The sequence below is a fragment of the Lygodium microphyllum genome, chromosome 19, assembly GCF_053477565.2.
Source record: "Lygodium microphyllum isolate KBCC chromosome 19, Lygodium_microphyllum_v1.1.10, whole genome shotgun sequence".
Classification (NCBI taxonomy): domain Eukaryota; kingdom Viridiplantae; phylum Streptophyta; class Polypodiopsida; order Schizaeales; family Lygodiaceae; genus Lygodium; species Lygodium microphyllum.
In genome coordinates this window covers 21,430,206-21,454,767 of record NC_141153.1, presented here as the reverse complement: position 1 = coordinate 21,454,767, position 24,562 = coordinate 21,430,206, and the positions used below count along the sequence as shown (strand labels likewise).

General features: G+C 44.4%; 1 protein-coding gene across 1 annotated transcript in view; it reads right to left on the bottom strand.

The window, feature by feature from the left end:
- Nucleotides 1-24,562, bottom strand: part of LOC148019642 (Homeodomain-like superfamily protein) — a 95,843-nt gene that overhangs the window by 35,010 nt on the left and 36,271 nt on the right. Inside the window, exons 7-10 of the mRNA XM_087699747.1 lie at nt 8,057-8,154; nt 6,911-6,993; nt 6,347-6,551; nt 6,092-6,236 (exon numbers count right to left, since the gene is read on the bottom strand). Coding sequence (XP_087555873.1) covers nt 6,092-6,236; nt 6,347-6,551; nt 6,911-6,993; nt 8,057-8,154 — 531 coding nt within the window. The remainder of the gene's footprint in view (nt 1-6,091; nt 6,237-6,346; nt 6,552-6,910; nt 6,994-8,056; nt 8,155-24,562) is intronic.

The window sequence follows — 24,562 nt, the reverse complement described above, 5'->3', positions numbered from 1 at the left end:
TTAACAACTTCAATCAAAGCCTAGAAATGATAGATTTTGAAGGGACACTTCTCCAAACATAGGGCCGTGTGGCTTCTTCATGAAAAGAGCCCGAGGCTAATACCAAACTAACCAAAGAAAGAATGCCAAGTAACATGTAGTCGGAATTTTGTGCAAATAGGTGGCAAGAACTGCATATAGAACTTCATACTCCTTTACTGAGCTGCACATGTCAACCTAGTTTTCATTGATTGGATTCTCTTGCTAACCTAGATCTGTCAGGGGCTGACATCTCTTCTTCAAATTGATTGTGTCGAGGAGATATTTGCTATCCGCGTGGTTTCTATGAGGTTGTACTCCTTTCTACTTCAACACAAGTTTGGGCCTACTGCGCCTTTATATGAAAATATGTGAAGCCTTCTTGGCTGTTTTTCACACACAAAATGATAGTTCGTATTACATCAGACCTATGACCTTACAAAAGACAACATCAGACCTATGACCTTACAAAATGATCTCAATCAGCAACCCCTTTTCTTTGATAAAGGGTTGGCGCATATTGTCCCATACAGTCCAATGGCAGATTTCCAATGTTTGCTTAAGCGGGCATGTCCAGTAGGGTGGAAGTGAAGAGTTACCTCGATCTACTGGGCCCTTCTCAAGGATGCAATGGCTGCAATGGGTCATGTGTTGGTGCCCCCAAGCCTAAGGACAAAAAACGCCTAGAAGGAGACCCAACTAGTTGCACTTCCATTGCAGCGGTATGCAGCTTGTTTGGTTTCGGCTTAAGTGGGGTACTTTTGCTGACCACTGTTTTGCTTGTGGTGGTCAACTGGGTCACTTCGTGGCCGAACGTGCAGAGAAAAGGAGTACATTGGTGGACCAGCCCATATACAAGGATCACACTGCATCCCTACCTTCTACTAAGTAGAAAATTGTTAAGCCCACTTAGTCCAAAACCAAGCAACCAGCTCCTTCAGATCCAAAAACACAAGGATAGACACAATAAGAGAAAAGCCAAAAAGACTGCCATGCCCACAGCATGTATTGACCCTTCTTTGCAAGACCCCCTTCCACACTTACTCAAGTTGTAGAGACAATCACTTTGATGCATCTATGGCTCGAGTTCCTACTACAGCCACCTCCACACAACACCCGCCACAGCAGCCCCCCAAAGAGCAACAACAACCACAGCATGCCCGTGACCCTCCAGCCTAGCTAGTCTTTGATGCTACCAGTAGAGCCATCACTCCACGGGATCACAAGTATACAGGTTCCACCCCTCAGACTGCAAATGCACCTTCATCTTCACAAGCTGATTGCGAGAAGCCAAATCCCCCTGCGGTGCTGGGGAACTTCTTTGAAAATGGTATATTGGAAACAGTGGCAGCCAAGGCACAAGCCCACACTGCCAAATCTTGTCAAAACCATTGATTCCTTGTGTCTGTCTGGTCCTAGGGTGCCTCCTATACTCGCGTCCTTTTGTACTCACTGAATCTGTTGTATCTGGTTCATGCATGATGATCTAGAGCCACCCTACACTTTTTATCTTGCTATCCTTTACTTTTTTTCGTAATTAATATCGTTACCCATTACAAAAAAGAAAAAGAGAGGGAGAGAGGGACTATAGTTTCAAGGCTAGAACAGTAAAGTTTAAAGATTGAAAGATTGGAGAGAGAGAGAGAGAGAGAGAGAGAGTATATTAACGTCTCTAAAAGGCCAATGTGACCTATGAGACCAAAGCAGTACATACAATGATGGTGTGTTTCTCATCTTGAACGAGAAAAAAGATGAAAAACATGCCTATAAGACTGAAAAGGAAATGAAGGGAAACATGTCAGTGATCTGGAAGTGAGAGTAGAGAAAGGAAAACTCTCCATCAATGATATGTCTGTTCTCTAGGGAGGCGTATCTCTGCATGGCTGAGGCGTCTTGGCATCTGTCTCCTGTGGCGCTCAATGATGGCTTTAATTTGTCTGTGGTGTGGATGTCTAGGCCTTCGTCGGGTGGACGTGGGCGCCTAGACTGGCTAAGTGCCACTACTCTATCCAAAGGGACACCTACAGAAGATGAGGTCCAATGATGATGTACTCCTGTAGGCTCTGTGGCAGTAGTAGTGGTATCTGCCATACTCTGTCGTGTATCAGTGAAAGAGTCAGTAACTGCTCTTTGTCTATGTGAGCCAAGCTGTGGGGGCCTCCTACTCTGTAGAATTGTTGCTCTGCGCCTCTGGAGCTCCAAGAGGAAAAATCCCAAGCATCTCTGATCCTCAAACTACATGATCCGTCTCAGGGGTCCAAAACCCTCTCGAAACAGACAGTGGTATCTACCTCGTATGTCATAATATACAGTGCATCGGCAGACGTAGTGTTCCTCTATCTCTGGCTCTCTGTCGCATAGTGGGCATATGCGTTCTTCTATCTGTATACCTTCCCATCTGCCTGTCTCAATCCTCAGGTGGTGGGATGAGGTGCGGATCTGACCAATAACTGTGCGTAGTCCATGAGGCAGCTGTGTGTCCATGTAATTGGGTCGGGTGATGAAACCATCCTTAGATACCTGAAGGAAGTGGGTCTGGTAGTGTGCCATCCTCGTGCCATGGGAGGAGGGGGGTCGGATCCAGGTCTTCTCCGTATCTAACTTCAGTATGTCTGCTCTGATCACATGGTTTAGCTCTGATCGGCTTAGGTCAAGTGTAGGGCAATCCAAGCTATAATCAAAGGGGGAGAGTCTGTCAATCTGCAGCCCATGTAGACTCATCCATGTACTCATCTGAGCATACCAACAGTGTCTGTCACCGTCTGCTACTAATTGTCTAGAAGAGGCCAGGGCTAGCCGTGGATATCTATCTTGGGGGAGCTCCCATAGTCTATGTATGAAAGTCACTGCCTGAACCAAGGCCTCAGCCACCATGGGTGATGCTTCCAACTCAGCTCTGATAATCTCATGTGGGGTCGAGCTCTTTGCTCGTATCATGCGTGAGATCATCATGACCAGTGGTCTTTCCATATGCTCCCATCCATCATAGTATTCCTTCTCTCGTCCATCCTGGTCTCCCAAAGGCTGTCTCCTCGTGTGAAAGAGACTCAGACCCCAAATAGCTGCCCCATATAGGAGTGTGCGTGTAACCAGGGTGTCAAAAAGCCACAGTTTGGTGCGCGGCTCATGAAATTGTATGTGAGCACATTGCCTCTCCAATGCACCTAAGGCTGCATATGCTTTTGCCAAACGAGCTTCTGATGTCTCTCTCCAAGAGAACTGTGGTCCCTTCAATGTGACCCCCAAATAAACATATTGCCTAACCATCTCCACTGGCTCTCCATCAAAAGTAAACTGGTGCTCAGCTCTTGTCACCCAAGCAGTTGAAGTGTTAAATACCATAACTTTAGTTTTCCCAAGGTTCACCTTAAGATCTCTATCTCTGCAAAAAGCTGATAATGCATCCAAGTGTCTATTTAGTCCCTCAGGTGAGTCAGATATAAGTACAATATCATCGGCATAAAGCAGTAATGGTATCAACACTCCAGCAAGGCTGGCTCCGGCCCCACCCGTCCTATCCACATATAAAAAGGAAAAGAGGGAGGCATCATGGATGGCACATCATTTTTCAAAATACGGGACAGTTGGAGCATTTACATGATGTTTTGACCAAAACAGCCAGTCTAGGAACAAAAAAGGGTAAAATGTGTCCTTCCCACAAAAAAAGTTATGGTTGATTGTCCCTATTCCAATGATTTTATCATCTGGTATTCCAAACAGATATCTAGTATTCCAATCAAGCACATGAAACACAACTATACTTTCACTTATTGTCTCAATTGAGTGCCTATGACGAAAACTCAAGCAGATCAAGATCAAGCTAACACTAGAAAGACCAAGAATAGTATAGTCCACAAGGTCCCCATGCACATTAGGGCCCCCTTTAAGGCCCACCATCCTCATCATACATACACCCAAAACAATCTTCATAGATTTGTCCCTTTCGACTAACACAACTCAATAGAAAAAGAATTTGTATTTATTTTCTTTTAATTGAAAGATATCTAAAATAGTACATTTGGTTTGGTCAACGAACTGAGTGGTCACACGTTATGGTGGAGCCATCCAATGGGTTAGAATAAAGATAGTGCACATTTTCACCTATATGGCTCAATGGGTGTTTGTGATCAAAAATCAGACATATCATAATCAAACTTGCATACAAAAAGAATTTGGGAGGTTGGGCTAGATCCACCAAAGCAAACAGTCACAAATCAGCAAGACAACATGATCATGAAAAGGTCATGCAATGTACAACATGTAGGCTAAAAATGCAATATACATATGTAGGCTGAAAGTTTAGAATGCACATATCTTTGCCTAGAAATCTCAGATTTGAGTCTTTGGTACTGTTTTGTGTTGAGTATTTTTCGCAAGGAAAGAAACTTTCTATTCATGACAGATCAAAGGAAATCCCCTTTTAAGTCATCTACAAAGGATGCACTTCCCAGATAGTTCAAAATTTCCATTCATAGCCCCCAATGCAACCACTTCTAACACCTCAAGAGTCAAGGGAGACTCTCAACACATGCTCTTGAGCTAATGTGTATCAATTACATCAACATAAGCATCCAATGATCATGACACTAGTGTGTACTTGGGCTCCTAAAGTATGACTTTACTATGTCACTTTGCTTTTATGAATAGTGATACGCTAATCCCTCTTTTCTTTTTTGTCACCAATTGATCAATTAATTAATGAAACAAGACCCCTTGACACATTATTCTAAGTATACCTTAGCCTTGATCCCTCTTGTTATTAGCTCTTTATCCTTAACCCATTTTTCCACTATATGCTATCAAATCCATATATCACAAATCATGAAATTCCTTTTTGTTTTTGCGTTAATTTCAGGGTTCCCCTCTCCACTGATTATTGTTATTCCCTAGACCATCTCACTGATGCTTCTAGATGAGTCCCTAAGTGCAACTCCTGCCCTCCATTTTCTGAAGGGATGGAAGAAGCTATCTTTTTGTAGCAGAATGTAGAATTGGGAGGTCTGGCAACTCTTGAATATTTATGGTGGTCTTGAAAGCATGGAAAGAATTTAGAAACTCTTGCATAATGTACATGATGCAATGATCATCTTTGAAGGTCTTACCAACATTCTCAAACTGAAAGGTTAGGTCAATAAAGCTTAAAATGAATAAGATGTTTCTTCAACTGGTAACGACAGAGATTGTCTGTCCCAACATGTCTAACATTCAAATAAGTCCAAAGAGATTGAGCACTTCTGCATTTACATGCAGAAGCAGAAACATTCTCTGAGATGAGTGAGAGGAGGGCAGCTATGCAGCATTTGTGTACTCTATCCTCACCATTTCCAGATCAAGACCACGCCTTTGATCATGTGCCAATGTTGGTGCATCTTCAACACAGGTTATGCATATGACATTTTGCTTACTTTGAACTCCCCACTAGAGGGTTTCAGGAGCACTCGTATATATTGCAGTCTTTCCGTGGCAACAAAGACCTTACTATGACCTCAAGAAGCCCATTGTTACTAGATCTAAGCATCAATGAGCTAGTGGATTATGTCAGAGCTTGCATCCAGATTTCCAATGGCTCTCTGGAAAACCCATCAATATAACAAGATTGGCAATTGTCCTTGGCTTTGAAGCATTGCCAAGACATCACATGTACAATAGCCATCTTTTATTACTCCATATGAAAGCCCTCAGTTGATTAGGCATTGAAAAGAGGTGTTGGGTACACCCTCAGTCAGTCCTTTGTAAGGTAGGTAGTTGGTTTTTTTTTATAAGACCATCTTTCAGAGTGTGAATCCTTCCCAAATCTATACCTAATTCTCTTAAGAAAATGATGGGGTTCTTATTTTGCCAACTTCTTTGAGGTCCCCAAATATGAATCATGTCTCAATGTAGGAAGCACTCAGATTGAAGGGAATCTCCTAAGAGTTGGCTCACTTTTAGCTAAGGATCGCCAAAAAGCCACATGGTCTAAATCCTACCATCTAACTAGTCATAAATTCCTAGCCACATTTGCTACACATCAACCTTAGGATTACATAGCAAAGCAATCAAAATAATATTCATGGTAATGAAAGAAACAAACCATTCGTTTTCAATGTCATGGCTTCAGCCACCCTCAAGGGTCTGCACTTTTCTTCTTTCTTGAATTTCAGAAGAACCTGTTTTCGTGACTTTCCTGGAAAAAGGTTTTGAATAATCGCAAAATTTGTACCAAATTCCTGCAATGCCTGGATTGTCAACAGAAAGAAAAAGCACACAATCAGAACATAAGACAATTGAGTTGGATCTACATCATGATTTGGATAAGATATCCAATGAAAATTCCACAGGAATTGACCTTGTAAAATAACTCAGTTTCATCCTTATTCCATACTGTTCTCGGTGTTCTCTTCATATAGCTGTGATAATTCAGTTTAGAATGTGTTTCCTCTACTCTCTTATAATTCTGTAAGTTATCTCTTGGGCGAGCTGCAACAGTCAGACTCTCTTGATTTATGACAATGCGTCCATCAATAACTTGAACTTGTGGGGCAAAGGATGCCCTGCAGCATCAGAACAGAACACAAAGGAGATAAGAGCACTGAAGAGGGAAACTTTTAATGAAAACATATACAAAGCATAAACAAACCAATTCAAACAGAATGATCACACAGATTCTAGAAAGCTCCCCATATACCCACCCAAACCTCCCCCGCTCTTTTTTTTTAAGTTTGTGGGGAGATAAACTCTTCAACTAATTTTCTTTCATCTATTAACAGCTTGCACACCCAAAGGAGTTTTGACATGTAACATTCTACTGTATCATGTTCAAGTTTTTTTCATTGATCATGATTGCAAAATATGTTGGTTCTTGAAAACAACTTCAAGTCCCCCAAAAAAGCATTGCATTAAAAGGACTTACCCTCCATTCTCTTCATGTTCTGGTTCAGTTGCATTAACAGAAGCTTTTTGGGTTGATGCTGACCTTGCACTGTCTTTCTTCATCTATTAATAACAGACAGTTGATAACTTGATGTCACAACCAGATCGAGTAAACGTCACCAGCTGCAGAAATTGTTAGCAACATTTCTCAATTTATCCTAGTTTTATCACAAAATTACAATCAATATAGCTTAAAGCTCCAATGTAAGGAGTGCAGAAGAAAGGCAACTATTACACAAGAAAATCAGGATAGAACCCTAGAGTAATTCGTCTTAGCATTAAATATGCGCAAGGAAAGTAAGTAATCGCTCAAAAGAATGTCAAGAAACTGCAACAAGCACATATTGCTACTATCTTTACCAGCAACAAGATCCCTTCACTGCAATCATCTTGCATTTAATATGCTCTCTACAATATTGTACATGCAGTTCTCATCAATTGGTTGGATAAAGAACTTGCATAATGATACAGTCAGTGTCCAAAAATAACAGCCACATGCTATTTGCCAAAATAATAACATGCAACCTAAGTTTGGTAAAAACTTCTGTGAAAACACTTGGATTTCATCGTGTAATCAGCATATACTCAAAATAAGTTTCCACAGCATGGTGCGACATGTACTAAGAATACATTATATGCTATCAATGTTCTCCTATGCTCTTGCTTTTGCCTAATCTACAAGCTATCAACAAATCTATTGTTTTTGTATGTTGTCAATCTTCTTCTATGCTCTAGCTTTTGCAACCTATATAACCCATAAATATACCTTTTACACTTGTTTACAGATCCAAACAGCAACATTTAGACTCCATCCTCCTCAAACATCATATTCTTCGAGAACAACCTTATTTTGACCACTTACAATCAATTGCACCTACTCATAAATTGACTCACAAAATTTTCCATAGAGTTACCTTGCCTCAAAAGCTTATGAAGCCATAAATTTAGAATGTAATCCTCCATGTTCAAAAACCTATTTTATCAAAAGTAGCCACTTGTTTCAACATTCCATCTTTGCTAAGGAAAGCATGCAAGAGATAAAAGCATCACTTAGATAGTCAGACTCAATATTAGGACTGTAATGGGAGGCTCAACACACACTTTAGACAAAAACTAAGTAGTTTACCATTCTGTCTTTTGCTTCTGCAAGTCTGATGATGTCCTTCATTGTCATCTTTTTGGGATCTAAATCAGGATCAGCAATATTTACAGCACGCCTCTGTACTGTTTTTAGTTTTGCAAGAAGAGAAGAGGGGCTAGGTGTTAACAAAGATTATGATGACTATAAAAAAGAAAAGGAATATGAACTTTAACAAGTAAACAAACATCAACACATGCACAAACCACTAGCCAGTTCTAGCAGTACATCCAATATCACTTTTTGGGATCTAAATCAGGTTCAGCAATATTTGCAGCACACCTCTGCACTGTTTTTGGTTTTGCAAAAAGGGAAGAGGGGCAAGGTGTTAACAAATGTTATGATGACTATACAAAAAGAAAAGGAATATGAACTTTAGCAAGTGGGCAAACATATAGCAAACATCAAGACATGCGCAAACTACTAGCCAGCTCTAGCTATACATCAATACCAATTTATCATGGCCACTATAGTGCTGGTTTCTGTTATTATTGATTTAGTTTGACTTAAATAAGTGATCAGTTACTATATTTTATGTGGGTTTTTACTTCTGACTATTCACCACACAGTCCTGACTTTTGGCACATGCAAAAATGTAGCATTGGTCATATCGTGCTATGTGGCTATTAGGAAATTGAACATGTTTTGTGTTTTTCGTGGGCAGATTATTAAATTGGAGAATTGGAGGAAATTATGATTTGTGTATTTCGCCTAGGGAGCACTACATGGAGCACAAATAATATTTTTGACATTTTAATTTTTGAGATGTATTATTTGTGTATGTAAGACATTTTATATTTTGTAGTCCTAAGGTTGGGCATATTTATTTAAGCTTGAGGATATTGTTTAGATTTTAGATTCTATTTACATATTAGAAAAAGATGAGTTGTTCATGAAAAGGAGCTAAAAGTGGGAATGTAATATCCTATTCTTGGGCACAAGATCAATGAAATTAACAAGTACATGCATTGAGAAGAGTAGACTCAATGCATGGGGGGAGATTGCACCCAATTGGTGTCGTGCTTCTCTACTTACATTTGTCACTCTATATTTTATGCTCAATTTCACTTTGTGTTTAGTCTATCAATTTGTGGTTCAATTTTCTCAATGTTGGCATCAAAGTAGAGGTTGTGATTGGAGGAGCAGTCACTATCAATCATGGCTTCTCTATGTGCATAGGGAAATCCCTCATCATCATCGAGGATTAACCCTTCTATCTATTGGACAATTCCCTTGTCCACTAGTTTGTGGGTTCAAGCTTCTCTCTCTTCTTTAATTTAGGCCTACACTCCTTTTCCCAAGGCAAAAATCTCCTCTTTTTTCATCGAGTACGAGGTCTTCCCCTTTGGGTGCATAGAGAAGGGACTTCGTCTATTACTGAGACAACCTTACAAAGGCTCTCCTATTATTTTAGTTTAAAAGTTGTTTTCATAATAAGAAAAAAATGCAATCCATGCCGTTCCATGGCACGACCCTTTTGTTTGTTTGTTTTTTTTGGTGGTGGTGGTGGTGGGGGTGTGTGTGCTACACTCAACATGGCACAGAAAGGTAACACGATATGTGAGAGCAAGGGATGCTCTCTTTTTTTTGCAAATAAAGTGTAGCTAATTATATTACTTCAAAAAAACCTTGAATACAAAGAAGTGCTCCTGCTCAACAGACTAGCTAGATCTGATATAAAGTCACACAAATATCAAATATACAGGCCTCTCACAGAGGTCTAGGGGGAATGGGGGCAAGAAGCCATGGACGGGGGGTGTATCGCCATTTGGGGCTGCCTGCCTGCGTCACGAAAAATAAGTCCAAATAGCCCCAAGTGCGCACGAAGTGAAGACACAGCTCTTGACAAGCTCGAGACTCGCCCTGCACCTAGTCCCATCGGCTACGAAGGGAGTGGATGATGGAGGTCCAGAGCTTTGCCAAAGTCGCCTGTACAGAAAGTCTCTCTCCTCCAAAAACCTCCTGACAACGCGCCTTCCAGATGTGCCATCCAATGAGACTCCCTACGATCTCCCATACCTCAGAGGGGTGTGCTCTGGGCTCCAGTACCTGGCGGATGGGCAAAGCCTCCAAACCGGCTATTGCGCATGACCCAGCCTCAATAAGGAAGATCGTGTCCTGCATCCCGGCCTCATACAGAAGGTGATGACCCTGGCTGACTACCTGCAAGCAAAATGCTCCCCATGAGATACATCCAAGGCTAGGTGCTATGCGACGGAGAATGCGGCATGCTCCTCTCCACACTAGCTACGCCGCCTCACACGACCAGAGGAAGTGCTTTGGAGTTTCCAAAAGCTGTTGTGTGCAGCGTTACATCCTCCATCCTTCTACATCTAGGCTAACCAACTCCCTACCGCCAGGCCTCCATGTGCCACCAGCCATACGAAATACGATACCCTCCTCGGCATCTAGCTATCCCATAGGCGGCGCCAAAAAGTCCATCGGAAAGCATCTGTGATACTCTGCTCCGCCCAGTACCTGCTATGCAACAGCGCCTAGTCCATGTCCTCCTACATCAGCACGTGTCTGTCAATCCTGGCTATGTACTCCACGAACCTCGGTGGCTTCTTGGAGACCGCAGTGGCCAGCCATAGCCACTCTCCTAGAGCCCACTCTAGCTCATCAAGTGGTCTGCCCGCCCAAATCCAAAGGCGCCACTCCTTGAGCTCTACCGGTTCTCATGCCGGGAGGCCAAGCCACTCTTGAGGAATTGCTGCGTCAATCTCCCTTCTCCTCAACTCAACTCCTCTCTAGCAACCTGATGCTCGCTGCAACACCTCCTCATCCGCCAGCCTATACACCTCCCGCCAGGTCCTGATGGTGCAGGCTGGCGGGCCGGCCTCCCAACCAGCCCACTGGATGTGGGGGCGCTCGCCGATCTGTATCCCCTCCTGATCTCTGACCTGGGGGTTCCAAATCACCAGCTAACAGTCTATCTCCTCCTGGCAACCTAGGGGGCTCTGAATTAGGGCCCTACGGAGGCCCTGCCACACATGAAGTAAGTTACGTAGGAAGGGGGATTTGGGGGGCCTGATCTGGGCTGTCGTGAAGATCCACCTCAAGGACAGTCTCCAATCCCCGCCAAGCCTCAGTCTGCACTCCTGGAGACCCTCCTGCAGTAGGACCTTCCAGATCTGCCCTCCTGGAGTGAGACTGCGGACTACAAGCTTGCCCAAAAGAGCCATACTCTGATACTCTAGGTCAATGATCCCAAGCCCTCCCTCTGACCGATGCCGGATGATGGTCGCCCACACCACCTTGGCCTGAGAGTCCCTAGAACCGTCCGAACCAGCCCATAGGAAATTCCACACTAGACAGCAAAGCTAAGCAACATAGGACAAGGAGAGGCACCAACATGAGGCGATGTACCAAGCCATTGCTAGAAGGACTTGGTTGACCACCAGGGCTCGTCCCACTAGGGAGAGACGAGTAGAACTCTAATAGGTCAGCTTCCTCCAAATAGAGTCAAGGACTGGGAGAAACTGCTGGGCAGGGGTGATGTCGAGTCCCACCTGGAACCCTAGGTAGCGGACGGTCTGCCCTCTGCACACCCATCTAAATCCCAAGTGGACGCCCCACTTCGTACTAGAGTCCGGGTCTATAAGGAAACCAACTGACTTCCACCAATTGATTTTCACTCCTGCTGCAGTACAGAATACCTCGAGAGCTAGTCTCACTCTCTCCAGCATCAACTCATCGTCCTCTATGTTAAGTGCTATATCATCTGCATACTCTCAGTCTAGCAGCTCCGTCTCCTCTCTCACTAGAAGTCAGAGGCCACGTAACCCACTCACATGTGATCTAAGAAAGAAAGACATCGCCTCTACAAAGTGTAGAAATAAGTATTGAGCCATGGACAGCCTTGCCGTACCGATCTCTCCAACCAAAACTCCTCCCCTTTCCCACCTCCAATGAGAACCCTGTTGGTAGCCGATCTGTAGATTGCAGAGACCCCATGGTTCCATGCCTAGGGGAAGCCCAACCTCTCCATGGTGCCCTCCAAGAAGTCATAGTCCACTTTGTCATACGCTTTCTCAAAATCCAGGAGTAGTACAACCAATCCTTGACCACTGTGTTGGGCCCACTCTGTCTCCTTAAAGAAGGTAAAGACATTGTCTAGGATGCTCCTATCCTGGACAAAGCCTGTCTGTGTGTCATGGATGATGTCTGGAAGCACGGGGCGGAGTCGCCTACCAATCATCTTTGCCAATGTCTTATAGGCAACTGGCAACAGGGTCATTGGTCTCCATTGGAATAGCTCCAACCGGTCTCCCCCTTTGGAGAGGAGACTGATAAGACTTGCCAATAAACTCTTTGGCATCCAACCTGAGCTGAAAATCTCCTGGAAAGCCAGCAATAAGGGGTCCTTCACTACCTCCCAGAAGGTGGTAAAGAAGGCCTTAGAGAGGCCATCCTCTCCTGGGCATTTCTGCCCATCCTGTGTGTGGAAAGCCTCCTCTAATTCCTTCTCTGTGACAGGGGCTAGGAGGGAGCGTTCCATCTCCTCTCTGACGAGGGATGGGATGAGATCCCAAATCTGTTGTCTGTAACGCTGTCCTCTGGCTGAGGCTATCTCCTGCTGGAATAGGCGTTTGTAGTAATCGGTGGCAATCTCCATCACCTCGTCTTGGCTAGAGCGAATCCTCCCATGCTGATCCCAAATGCTGCGTATCTGCTCTCCTGAGGTGCGGGGCTGGTGTGTGCCTGAAAGAACTCCCTGCACATCATGTCCCCCTTCCGCGCCCGTGTAATATTTCCGCCCAAAAATATTATAGGACTTGATCACCGCACGCCGCGTAAAAACTGTGCAAAATCATCTCCCGCGTCGACTAATGACGGTGGCTAAGTGGTTACCCCGCACGCGCGATAAAAATTCCCATCCACATTGTGCAATGGAGGCCAGGGTTCAAAACCGCAAAGCCGCGTGAGAACACCCTTATTGGAAGAAGGGGAAAGGGATAATGATGAAAATTTAGGCAAATTTTTTTACTAATTATCCCTTCCCCCAGCCGATGCATGGCTGGAGGAGAGGGAGTGTGAGAAGAGGTAAGCAAGGTGTGTCGGGAGCTTGTAGAGGTGGAGTGCATGGAGAGAAGAGAGAAGCACGAGGGCTCCACGTGTGTGGAGTCTCTCCCCCCCCCCTTGCACTATATAACCTCCCCCTTGGGCATTGCGGGGAGACACGATCAGAGAGGGAGATCGAATGCTGCCGTGCTAAAGGACGCTGCCTGCCGTGAGAGCGCCGCCGAATCCGCCGCCAGGCTGCCGTTGCAGCCGCCGCCACGACCATCCTCGCCATCAACATCATAATTCCCCCCTTCTTTCGTCGTCATAACTCTCCCAATCATCACCCCTCCTTTCTCCCACGTGGTTCTGGGAGACAGAAGCTCTTTAGAAGCTTCTAAAGACACGGGCCTTAAGCCTTGTGCACGCGGTCCTTACCCGGGTCTTAAAAACCCACACCTTGTAAAGGGTACTCTTGCGTAAGGGAGAAGCGGACAGTTTTCGAGGCTGTTTACCAATCTTGGAGGGAATTCGCAGACCGCGTAAGGGCGAAGGCAAACCTGGAGTCCATAAACACACTACGTCTATGATGGCTCCCAAGAAGATGCAAGGCGCAACCGCAGGAGATTATTCCCGGAACATACACGTGGACATTCCCACGAGCCCTCAAGCCTAGGTTCCACGAGTTTTAATTCCACGTAAAAGAAATGCGTTAAGCATGATAACTTTCATGGAAAGGAAGCACTTATGCATGTTTTTCACCTAGCCTAGTTAAAATGCATTTGGGGAAAATTGCCTACCCGAACGATTTACTAGAATTGATGCATGACATGCAATTGGGGTTATTTGCATTTCCAATGTTATGAATGTAAATTACCTATCCATCTTACGAGCTTAGTAGCATGTTGCCTTTTCGTGCATTTCAAAGTGACAAGCCTAAACGCATACTGCCTAGGGTTAAAAGATGAAGTTGTTAAGTGCATCCTTGTTTGGCTGTGAAAGAACAAGCGTATCTTACTTTTAGTCAATAACTTCCTTGTTATGACTCGCATGGAAAGAATTGTTAACGTACGTTGCATAGCATGGAAATGGGACCATAGACTTGCACGTTGCATGCGAAGATGTTTGTCGAACGGATTAAAGGTTGCATGTCACATGAACTTCATTAACAATGTTATATCTAGAAAAGGATTGCGTGTTACATATTCATCATGCGAAAAATTCATTTCATCAAGAGTTGCATTTAGGAAAGGTTACATGGCTTATCAAAGCATGAAATTCAAAAGCTTAGACAAAAGGTTGTAGGCATAATTCCTTGATGTAAATCCTAGTAGGTCCTATGTAAGTTATTCTCCAAATTGTCATTCGTCACGACTTTAGCAAAGAAAGAGAAGGATTATTGCAATCCTTATAGTTGCAATGAATCGCATGTTTACATGTATTGTGATGTCCTGCAACTATTTACATCTTTAGAACAAGTTTAGCATCTCTAGGAAAGGATCGTCCTTGTCGCAAGATAAGTAGATCAATTTAGCTAAATCACTTGTAATATTATAACCGTTAAGGATTTGTAGAGGCATAACTAGTCAATACGATAAACACCTCAAGTACTAGCTAGGGCTTGGCACCTTGGAAATGCAGCCTAGTATCGTACTTGGACGCCAAGTCGAGACCCTCAAACCTAAAGAATCCTATCCACATTCACGGAATGGTTGGGTTAAGGGAATGCCCATACACTAACAATCTAGGGTTTCTACCCTAAGGATCGATCGACCTAATGCTAAAACTCGGATTGAGTTTGGAAACCCTAGGACCGGCCTAGTACAATTAGGGTTGGTTTGGGTAAGAAGACACCCTAAACCCTGCATCTTATCTAAACAAAACTCCTTGACCAGGAAACACCGTTCAATGGGTGAAATGATCCCATGAGTTAGGTGCGACACTTGTGCAACAAGTTGCAACGTCGCACGGCTTTGTGGTTAAATCACAAGATAGATTTGCCATTCCTTGGAATGAGGTTGGCAGGTTCTAGCGCAAGTCTAACTTGCAAGAGGATGAGTTGACATCCTGTTACATCACCTTTCTTGGGCTGATTTGCCAAGTTAAGGGAAGTTATGTTTTGCCTGACAAGCAATGGATCAATCAAGTTAGAGCGACATGGTCACCAGGATTTACTATCTTAATTTAAGAAACACTAAGGTGTTGGTTAATTTGGGTTAACAGGGTATAACCCTAACCCAAGGATACAAGGGTACACAAACAACAAATCCTTGGGGAACTTGCCAAGTCGCAATTGATCCCGGATCGAATGCTGGATGCATTCGGAGAGAAGGATTCACTCCTTAGCAGTTGGCCAAATAAACGACCACTGGATTGATTGTGTTTGTAACAGTTTAGGAGCACTGTTTGCATTGTTTGCTCAAGGAACTAAAGATGGAAAGATAATTAATGCTTTAGGTTGAAGGCCTGAAGGGAAAGGCAGCATCAGTTACCCCCGACTGTCTGCCTGACCCTAACCAAGGGGGTTGTTAGCCACGCCGGAAACGTGGACCGAACCCACCGCAAGAGGTCTCTCCGTTGGGCGCTACTTGGAGCAGGAGGATGCTTGCGTGCCAGGGGAAGCTCTGGCCGTATATTCCTTGCCTTCCGGGCCCTGCACAAGAGGCCAATATGACTCGGGATTGGATCTCGAGGCCTGCATACTAGTCTACGGGCGGAATCTTGGATTAGTAATCCCTGTGGATTGCTGGATTGCCTTCGGGCGGATTATGGATTATATGGATGTTTTCCAAAGATAAATAAGATCAATTGATGTAAAGGAACTTGTTTGAACTGTTTTTCTATGTCAAGTGCTAAGATTACGTGAAGGAACCGGTGTCTAATTGGCTAATTAAGGAAGTTGTTTCATGCATATCCAAGTAAATGTGGTAGGTAATTAGACAACTAAAGAAACCCTGAGGAAAGTGCAGTGGATGTGGCCATGGGTCCGTCCTACGGATGGGTGGTCCCGGTTGGCCGGGAGCTTTTCTCAAATGAAATCGACAGCAGGGAACTTTTCTCGAAGGAAATGAACAGCAAGGGCGTTGACCTAGAGTCTAGGTTACTAGAATCCCAATTTATGCTGTTTTAGGGAAATGGAATGGGACTATGCCTTATGGGCAGAGAGGTTGAGCTTTACATCCCTCTCGTTTCCCATTCTCCTTAAACCAAGTACAGCATGAATCCGCTTCGACCCTGGCGTTTCTACATAAAGTAGTTTCGCATGGGGTTAAATGCTAGCTGTCGTTCTAGGGTTTAGACCACTAGGAAAACCCTAATTCAGATCGGTCCTAAGTGGGAACGGCTGGAATACTTCCGCTACGTGGCAAACTCGGAAAGACCTAGATCGCAAACCCCGTAACATTCCATGGGAGTGCCGCGCAGAGCTTTCTAGACTCTCTTCCCGATGGACTGCTAAGACGTGTCCTACGAGCGAACAGGTGGACACGTTATAACCCGGAGGGCTGATGAGGTGCGGAATGAGAACTCCGAACGCATGTCCTCTAGGCCGGCAATGGATATTCGTGAGCGCACCTTCTATGCGTGGAGGATGGGATCCCCTAGTGTCTCCTATAATAATCTCTACTTAGCTGCTAGGTCCCGTTGGAGTGCTCTCTTCTCCCAGCACTCCTGCCTAGCCTGTAGGGCTACCTCCTGGTAGATACTGCTCGACTCAGCTAGGACCTCTGCAATCTCCTCTGCGATCCGGTCCCTCCTACTCCACTCCCTAGTCCAAATTTTCTCAATCTGTCTCTTCACCTCTTCTCTCCTGTAGATCGAGTCAGGGATCCGACAGGATTGTATACCTAGGGAAGATGCTGGGGGATCAAGTGTCATGAGGACTGGGCAGTGATCGGGACAATGGTGCTAGCCAATTGCCCTATCTGGCCTCCGCAAGAGCATCCCGACTCTCCCGCGTAAAACTTGTCCAACCGCTCCAGCAAGACTCCTCCTAGTTGCCTGTATCCCCACGAGAAGTCCAACGACCTTTCCCTCCTGTGGAAAACTGGGTCTCTCCAAGCATCGCGAGCTTCTACTGCTAGTAGGAAGACCTCCCGTGCCTCCTCTCCTCCCCAGCCATGCCCTACTAGTTTCTGCCTCTACCTTGCTGGTCCTCTAAGGCCTCTAGGTTGTTGAAGTCTACTCCAACAATCCAAGAGTCCACCTCTGGGAGTCTTGCTACAATCTCCACCCAGAACCTGCTGCATGCCCTAACCTCAGTGGGGGTGTAGACATTGAGGACTCCAAGGCACAAGTCCCCAATATCCAACCTGACCCATAGAACCCTCCCTGCCACAATCTCCCCATGATCTCAGACACAGGCGGTAAGGCTCGAGCCAATAGAGGTGCATACGCCTCCTCTCCTGCCGTGGGCCCGATGGCGTACTCCCAGTAGGTGTGTGAGCTGCCTAGGAGAACCTTCCCTACCCGATGAGCCTGGGCGAGGATGAGCATATGCTCCTGCAGAAGTAGGATGTCTATCCCTCCTGCAAGGGCCAGCTACAACTCCTGCCGAACAATCAACTTCCTAGAACCACATACCCCATTGTAGTGGAGACTATTCACATTCCAAGATGCAAGGTGTAAGCTCATGGGAAAACCTATGACTGCCCGAACAGGCATCTGTTTGGTGTGGAAACTGCTGATGAGGAGAAAAAACTATGGGACATGCAAGTACGCTTTGCCGTACGCCTAGACGGTGAGCACCAATCCCCCATGGTGGCCCTCGAGCGGACTATAGGGGTGATAGATGCTCCAAGTGGTACTACCAATGCATCTATCAGCCATGCTAAGAGTCGTGACTCTATACACTGGTAGAAACGGGCCGCCTATGCCAAGGGCCACTCAATCACATCCACCGGAGCTCTCCACTATGGAGGGGCTCGAAAGATAATGCTCAAGTGTGGGACCTCGGCACCAGCCTGCCCTCCTGCTCCCTGCTGCCGAGGCTATGTCTGGGGAGCTCGTTGCAGCCCCCCCTACCGTCTCCCTCTCTGTCGTCTCTAGCCCATGTAAAGCCCGTCAGCGTCCATCTGCGGACCTGTCGATGGAGCCGCCTTGGCTCCGAAACGCGTGCAATCTCCTACCCCATGCCCAAAGTCAGCGCAGGCACTGCCCTGGTTTCCCAGTCAGGATGACCTGCTACCTAAAGGAGTAACCTCCTCCCTCAATCTCTGGGAACTTTGGTATACTCTTTGTGTCTTTCACAGCCACTCGTACCTTTGGGACTCCTGCGGCTGTCATTGCATCCGCGAATGATGCAGAAAGAACTGTACCGAAGAGCCGTCCAAAGTCCTCCACTGACTGGCAGTACTCTACCAGCAATCCACAGAAAAGTAAAGTAACTAGATGTCTAAGAAATCTGTTATGGAGCGCAAATGTCTCCACTATGAAGCCGCTATACCAGGGAACCATGTAAATGACCCCCTTCGTGGAGGCATAGGGTGAGCTCTCCACTAACTCACAAGCTGCATCCACAGAGGTGAGTCGAACCATGAAGATCCCTTGGACCCAAGGGCTGCCTCCGTGATCTGCATTGTGCCAATGCGTACCATGGAGTGCAGTCAATCCCGCAGCTAGGCCCTCGATGGAGAGTGTCCAACGACCTGACCAAAGATTGTTGTTTCTTTCAACTCCAACTCTGTGGCACGGATGGCTAAAAGCTCTTCCTCCGAGAGGATGATGCGCAAGGTGTTTGATTGGGGGACACTCACAGAATGCACCAGCATCTAACCAAAGGTTTCCATTACGCGTCCCTACTGAGAAACGTGCCGATCACACTGTTGAAACTGCCAGAAGGGGGAGGGGGGGGAGGGGAGGGAGTGTTGCTGCAAATGGAGGAGCAAGGGATACTCTTGTATTACTCAATCAAAGAAAACGTACAACATAAGCACATCTCAAGACTACACCCATGTTATATACATGTGAGGGTTCACCACAAAGTACAAGAAATCACACATAACATGGAAACCAAGCCAAGCTCAGAGTCACCACTGCTCCCTATATAGCTGCATTTGGGCATAACCCTAAGGAATACAAAGCTCTCTATACCCACTCCCTCAAGCTCTCTATTCTCAAGTTCTCTACCCCCACCATAAAGCTTGCGGATAGAGAGGATGGAGAGCTTGAGAGTTTGCAAAGGAGAGCTTGAGGGAGTGGGAATAGAGAGCTTAAGAACAAGGAGCTTGAAATTTGAATTTGAAATGAGAGAGAGAAAGCGAGGGAGAGAATATATTGCCCAAAGGGGGGATGAGAGAAAGAAAGAAAGTTAGTTTTATTAATGTCTACAAAAGGCCAAATCAGCCTATGAGACCAAAATGTTACATTTGAAAGTCAAGAAATTCTCCCCAAGTCCCGAAAGAGCTTAGTTGACATCTAATGTTGTGACTAACTAAATGGAGAATAAACAATATATAGCTGATAAATAATGAAACCAACCTTTCTTCCATGGAGGGGTGGTAATAACCTGATTATGAGTTAATTACAGCAAGCAATAATTAATGAAATTCTGAAACACAAACATTTACCGATCAATCTTGGACATTGGATACCCTATTAGCCCCAAAATTGGCACGCCTTTCAGTATTTCTTTATCTTTAATTGCAATTGAATTCAATTACAATGGGATTCCTTCAATCCCCTTCACAATCCAAAAGCTCCTTGCTATCAACAATGACCAGCAAGTCTTCAAATTGATTTGCCTCTAGATTCGCTCGAACAATTGGCCTTCACCAACTCCTTGGGAAATGAAATTCGCCCCAAGTTTAAATGTTGGCAACAATGCCATCAAGAGATACGTGCAAAAGATGTTTCCAATAAAAAGCCATCTTCGTCCCCAAATCCTCAGTAGGTATCAACCATGTCCTAGCTATGTGTAGCTGAATAATACCCATCCTAATGATGCGGTTGAGCTCCTCTCAACTAAGCTCCAACTGCGGGCAATCCAAGCTATACTGTACGGGTGGGAGGTGATCCATGTGTAATCCATGTAGCTATAACCATGCCTCTATCCGAGCATACCAGCAATCAATGTCCCCCTATAATGCTAGTAGTCTAGACGACTCTAGTGCAAACCAGGGATATCTCTATCTCAACAAGCTCCAAAGCCTATGCAGAAAAGTCACGGCCTAGAAATGGGCCTCTGCCACTATTGATGGTGCTCCCATCTCTGCTACAAAGGGCTTACTTTGGATCATCCGTGAAATCATCAATATTAGGGGTCTCTCCATCTGCTGTCATCCCTCATATATCTCCTCTCCCCTGGGTAGTGGCTGATCCTGTGTGGCTCTCCTTGTATGATAGCAGCTCAATCCCCATATGGGAATCACATATAGAAGTGTTTGTGTGAACAAAGTGTCAAAGAGCGAAAGCTTCATTCGAGGCTCTTGAAACTGTATGCGTGAGCACTAGCTCTCCATCGACCCTAGGGCCACAGCCTCATCTGAATCTATCTTCTGCTACCCTCCTCAAAATGAATCTCAACCCTAAAAATATAATCCCCAAGTAAGCATATCTTTGGACCACCTCCACTCTCCTATCCATATGTGAAAGGGAACACTAATCACCGAGTGGACCATTGGATGGATGGATTAAACAGCATAACCTTGGTTTTTCCAAGGTTCACTATAAGATCCATGTCCTAACAAAAGGCATGTACTACATCTAGGTGGCATTGTAGTCCCTCTAGTGTGCTAGAGATGAGGATTGTATCATCTATATACAATAATATGGGTATCAGTGTCCCTCCTAGGCTAGATCTCTTCCCTTCAAGTCTATCAATGTAATCTAATATATCTGATATATCATCAATATAAAGCCCAAACATAGTAGGTGAGAGTTGGCATCCTTGTTTTACTCCAATGGTACTAGTGATCTCCTTCAACAACCCTCCTAGTCCTCTTACACGTCCTATGACACACTAGTACAGTGCTAGTACCCCCCATCTCATCTCAGTCAAGGACCTCTAGCTCTTGTAGTCTTTGCATGAGCCTCCCATGGGATATTGTATCAAAGGCCTTATGGAATCCACAAAGCAATAGTATACCCACTGCTCCTGTGCCTTGCTATCCTCGATGATGGCTTGGAGTGTAAGGATATGATCAAGTGTGGAGTATTCTCTCTATAATCCTACCTATCCACCTGCCCATTGTTGGTGCTTCTCTGCCCATTTTCTCAGTTCATTCTCTAGTACAAATCCATAAAGCTTGGCTAGCACATGGCCAACCATGACTGTTTGCCAGTTCATAGGAACCATAAGATCTCCAACTTTTAGGATTGGTACTATAGTGTTGGTTACTGATCAAATGTGCAAAGTTATTTAGCACATGTGATGCACATGGTAGTGAGCCAAGAATCCCGAGGATGGAGTGGGTGTCAAAGGCAAAAGTTGTAATAAGTTATGCCACCTAGGTTTTGGTGGTCATTTGGTGCCATTTTGGACCCTAGGACAGTTGTTCGGCCAATAATGCTAGTGGTAATACTAGGGACTAGCATTAATTAATTAATTAATGCCAATCTAAGGATCGACACACGTTGGAAACCACTCCATGTTGCAAATGGCCTAGCCAGTTTCATTATGGATGGGCACATTTAATTTTGGGGAGGGTCAAAAGAACTGAAATTAATTTTTACGATTACTTAATTCTAAAATTTAATTAAATGGTTGGATAATGCTGAAAAATGGATTAAGAAGGCTGCCACTTGGCAAAATGCCCATGTAAAGTCAAAAAACTTTTTTGGGGGACTAGGTCTCAACCATTCAATTAGTTTATAGCCTGGGAGAGAGAGAGAGAGAGAGAGAGAGGAAGCTCCTGGTCCATTTTCTAATCAGAGAACATTAATTTGTTGCAAAAGACAGCCATCTGCAAACCTCACAAGCAGGGGACAGCAAGGAGACACCTTCTAGGGGCTGACAACAACATTGTTGATCATGTGAAAGCATTTTGGAGGTGCCTAGCAATAGGTGACTGCATTAACTGTAGGTTGGACACATGCAGCAGGTAGATTTTAGGGTTTTCTTACAAAGAAAATTTAGATTTCTCTCATCTTGGCTTTCTCTCACCTTCTCCAATGAATTTTCTCAACCATTCTTTGCAAATCTCGACCAAATTTGGTGGACAATAGGAGAATTTTGGTTGTAAACCCTAATTTTTTTAGCAACCACCTTGGGACCCGTGCCAATAGGATAAGGCATCATACACTGAAATCAGCACCTGCAATTTGTTGTGTTGACAGGGATTTTCGATGCCACGCTATCCATTGCCGTAAAATCAAGGGACAATTGGCCCAAATTGCTTACTAATTGTTTGTACAACAAGGGGCTTTTGGATTAGCCAAGAAGAGCGGAGAATCTCAGCTTGTAATCGATCCATTGCCAATCGAAGTTAAAGAAATACCGAAAGGGGCGCCAATTTTGGAGTCAACAAGATGTCTATTGTCCAAGATTATTAAGGTAATGTATGCATTTCAGTTTATGCTCAATTATTGCTTGCTGTAATTAGTGCTTAATCAAGTTATTTACCACCCTATCCAAGGAGGAAGGCTAGTTTTAGTTTCCATCGCCAAGATACCATCAATTCCCTTGAATTGGAGGGCCCAAGGTACCTAATTGAAGGTCAAAAGCTTCGCTCTAGTGCTGAAATTGTATTCACTTGAGCATTACAACAAGAATGTCTTCAAATAGTGAGATGGAATCAAGCAAGCATGATGTCTCTCAATCTAAAAATTCATGAAGTATTAGGAAAAATGCAAGAATGTCTTCAAATAGTGAGATGGGATCAAGCAGGAATGATGCCTTTCGATCTGAAAATTCATATAAACTGTTGGGAAAAATGCAATGCTTAATCTTGGACAAGGCACGAAGCATGGGCAACAAGCTGAGAATGAGGGAATTGGACAAGAGGTGGGTCCTTCTAGATCTCTTGAAGTTGATGATCAGCGAGAGAAGGAGGAATTTTATGACCAATTTAAAGATCAGCTAAGGATAGAAACTGAAATGTTTATGCAATTGGCAAATGATCCTCAGTTCATGCGCGTTTTCAATCCTTAAAGGAGGGCAGCAAAGGCAAGAAGATGATTTGTCTTCGAGAGCTTCGAGGCAGCAAGATGCACCGAAGAAGAGCCAATACAATAGCATTAGGTTCCAAATGTGGGTAGTGAGCATAAGCAAATGATGCCAGTGAAGCAATTGATGTATACGCAAGGCCAACTTGGAAGTGCCAATCCAATGTTTTTTTAGAGAGCAGAGCATGCATGTAATTATGGGGCAACCAAGTTACTTTGGTGGTGGCACTAATTTCCATGCTATAGTGGGTCAAGGACCACATACAGGGATGTATGGCACTACTCCTTATGATATGCAGCAACCAATGCGTGGTGTCCAAGGCCTAATGTATGTAGGTATAGCTAGTAATATGCATAACCCATGTATAACAATATTGGCATAATGCTGGGCCACAAAGTGGCAAGTTTGGCAATGCATATATGAAGCCCACGATGTTTAGGACTCATAGTATTAATGCTAGTTATGGAAATGCTCTGTATAGTGTTAGTCATGGGAAAACTGCAACTAGTAATGCATGCAATGTATGGAAAAAGGTACATTGGTGTGGCTAGTAGTATGTGAGTTTCCATGCACAATCACATTGCAATGGTCCAAAGTATGCAAACAAGAATGTTCCTAATGTATTTGGTGCTCCTAGCATGTTAGATACACATGAGGGACTAGTCAATTGGATGCAATGTTGCATATTAGTTAAGTTGAAATTACAACAATGTGAAAGTATAAAGCATTGCAATGCTTAAGAAGAAGAAAGACCTACAATCTAGGGAAGGTCTTGAGGCAAGAAAAGTTGTAAAGTTTCCATATTGTTCTTGGTGAAGATTTAGCATCGCTTCACCAAGAGATGCAAAATGAATGGAAGAGGATGACTTGGCAGACTATCCTCACCTGTTGCAACTTTACCAAGATGCCTTTCTATTAGAGCCAACCTTGGTTTCAACTTAGTCAAGTTCAACAAAGCAAGGGTCCAAAGGATTGCCTGATGCTCAAGAGGAGGTTGGCAGACTATCCTCACCTGTTGCAACTTTACCAAGATGCCTTTCTATTAGAGCCAACCTTGGTTTCAACTTAGTCAAGTTCAACAAAGCAAGGGTCCAAAGGATTGCCTGATGCTCAAGAGGGAGGTAGCATTTCCACTCCACCAGTTGTGGACAACTCTCATATGCAGTGGATCTTGGATGTATTCAATATGCATCCAAGGTACTGTGCTGAGAGTATGTCTGCTATGGGGTCACTACTTAGTGTACTAGTCACTATGAGATGTATGTAGATGAGTGGTTCTAAGACTATACTTTTGCATAAGTTTGAAAGCAGTTCATGATCAATCGGATATGAGCTTTTGGCTCGGTTTTGAGATCAAATTCTGATCAGTTTCAGCTCAGTTTTTTATC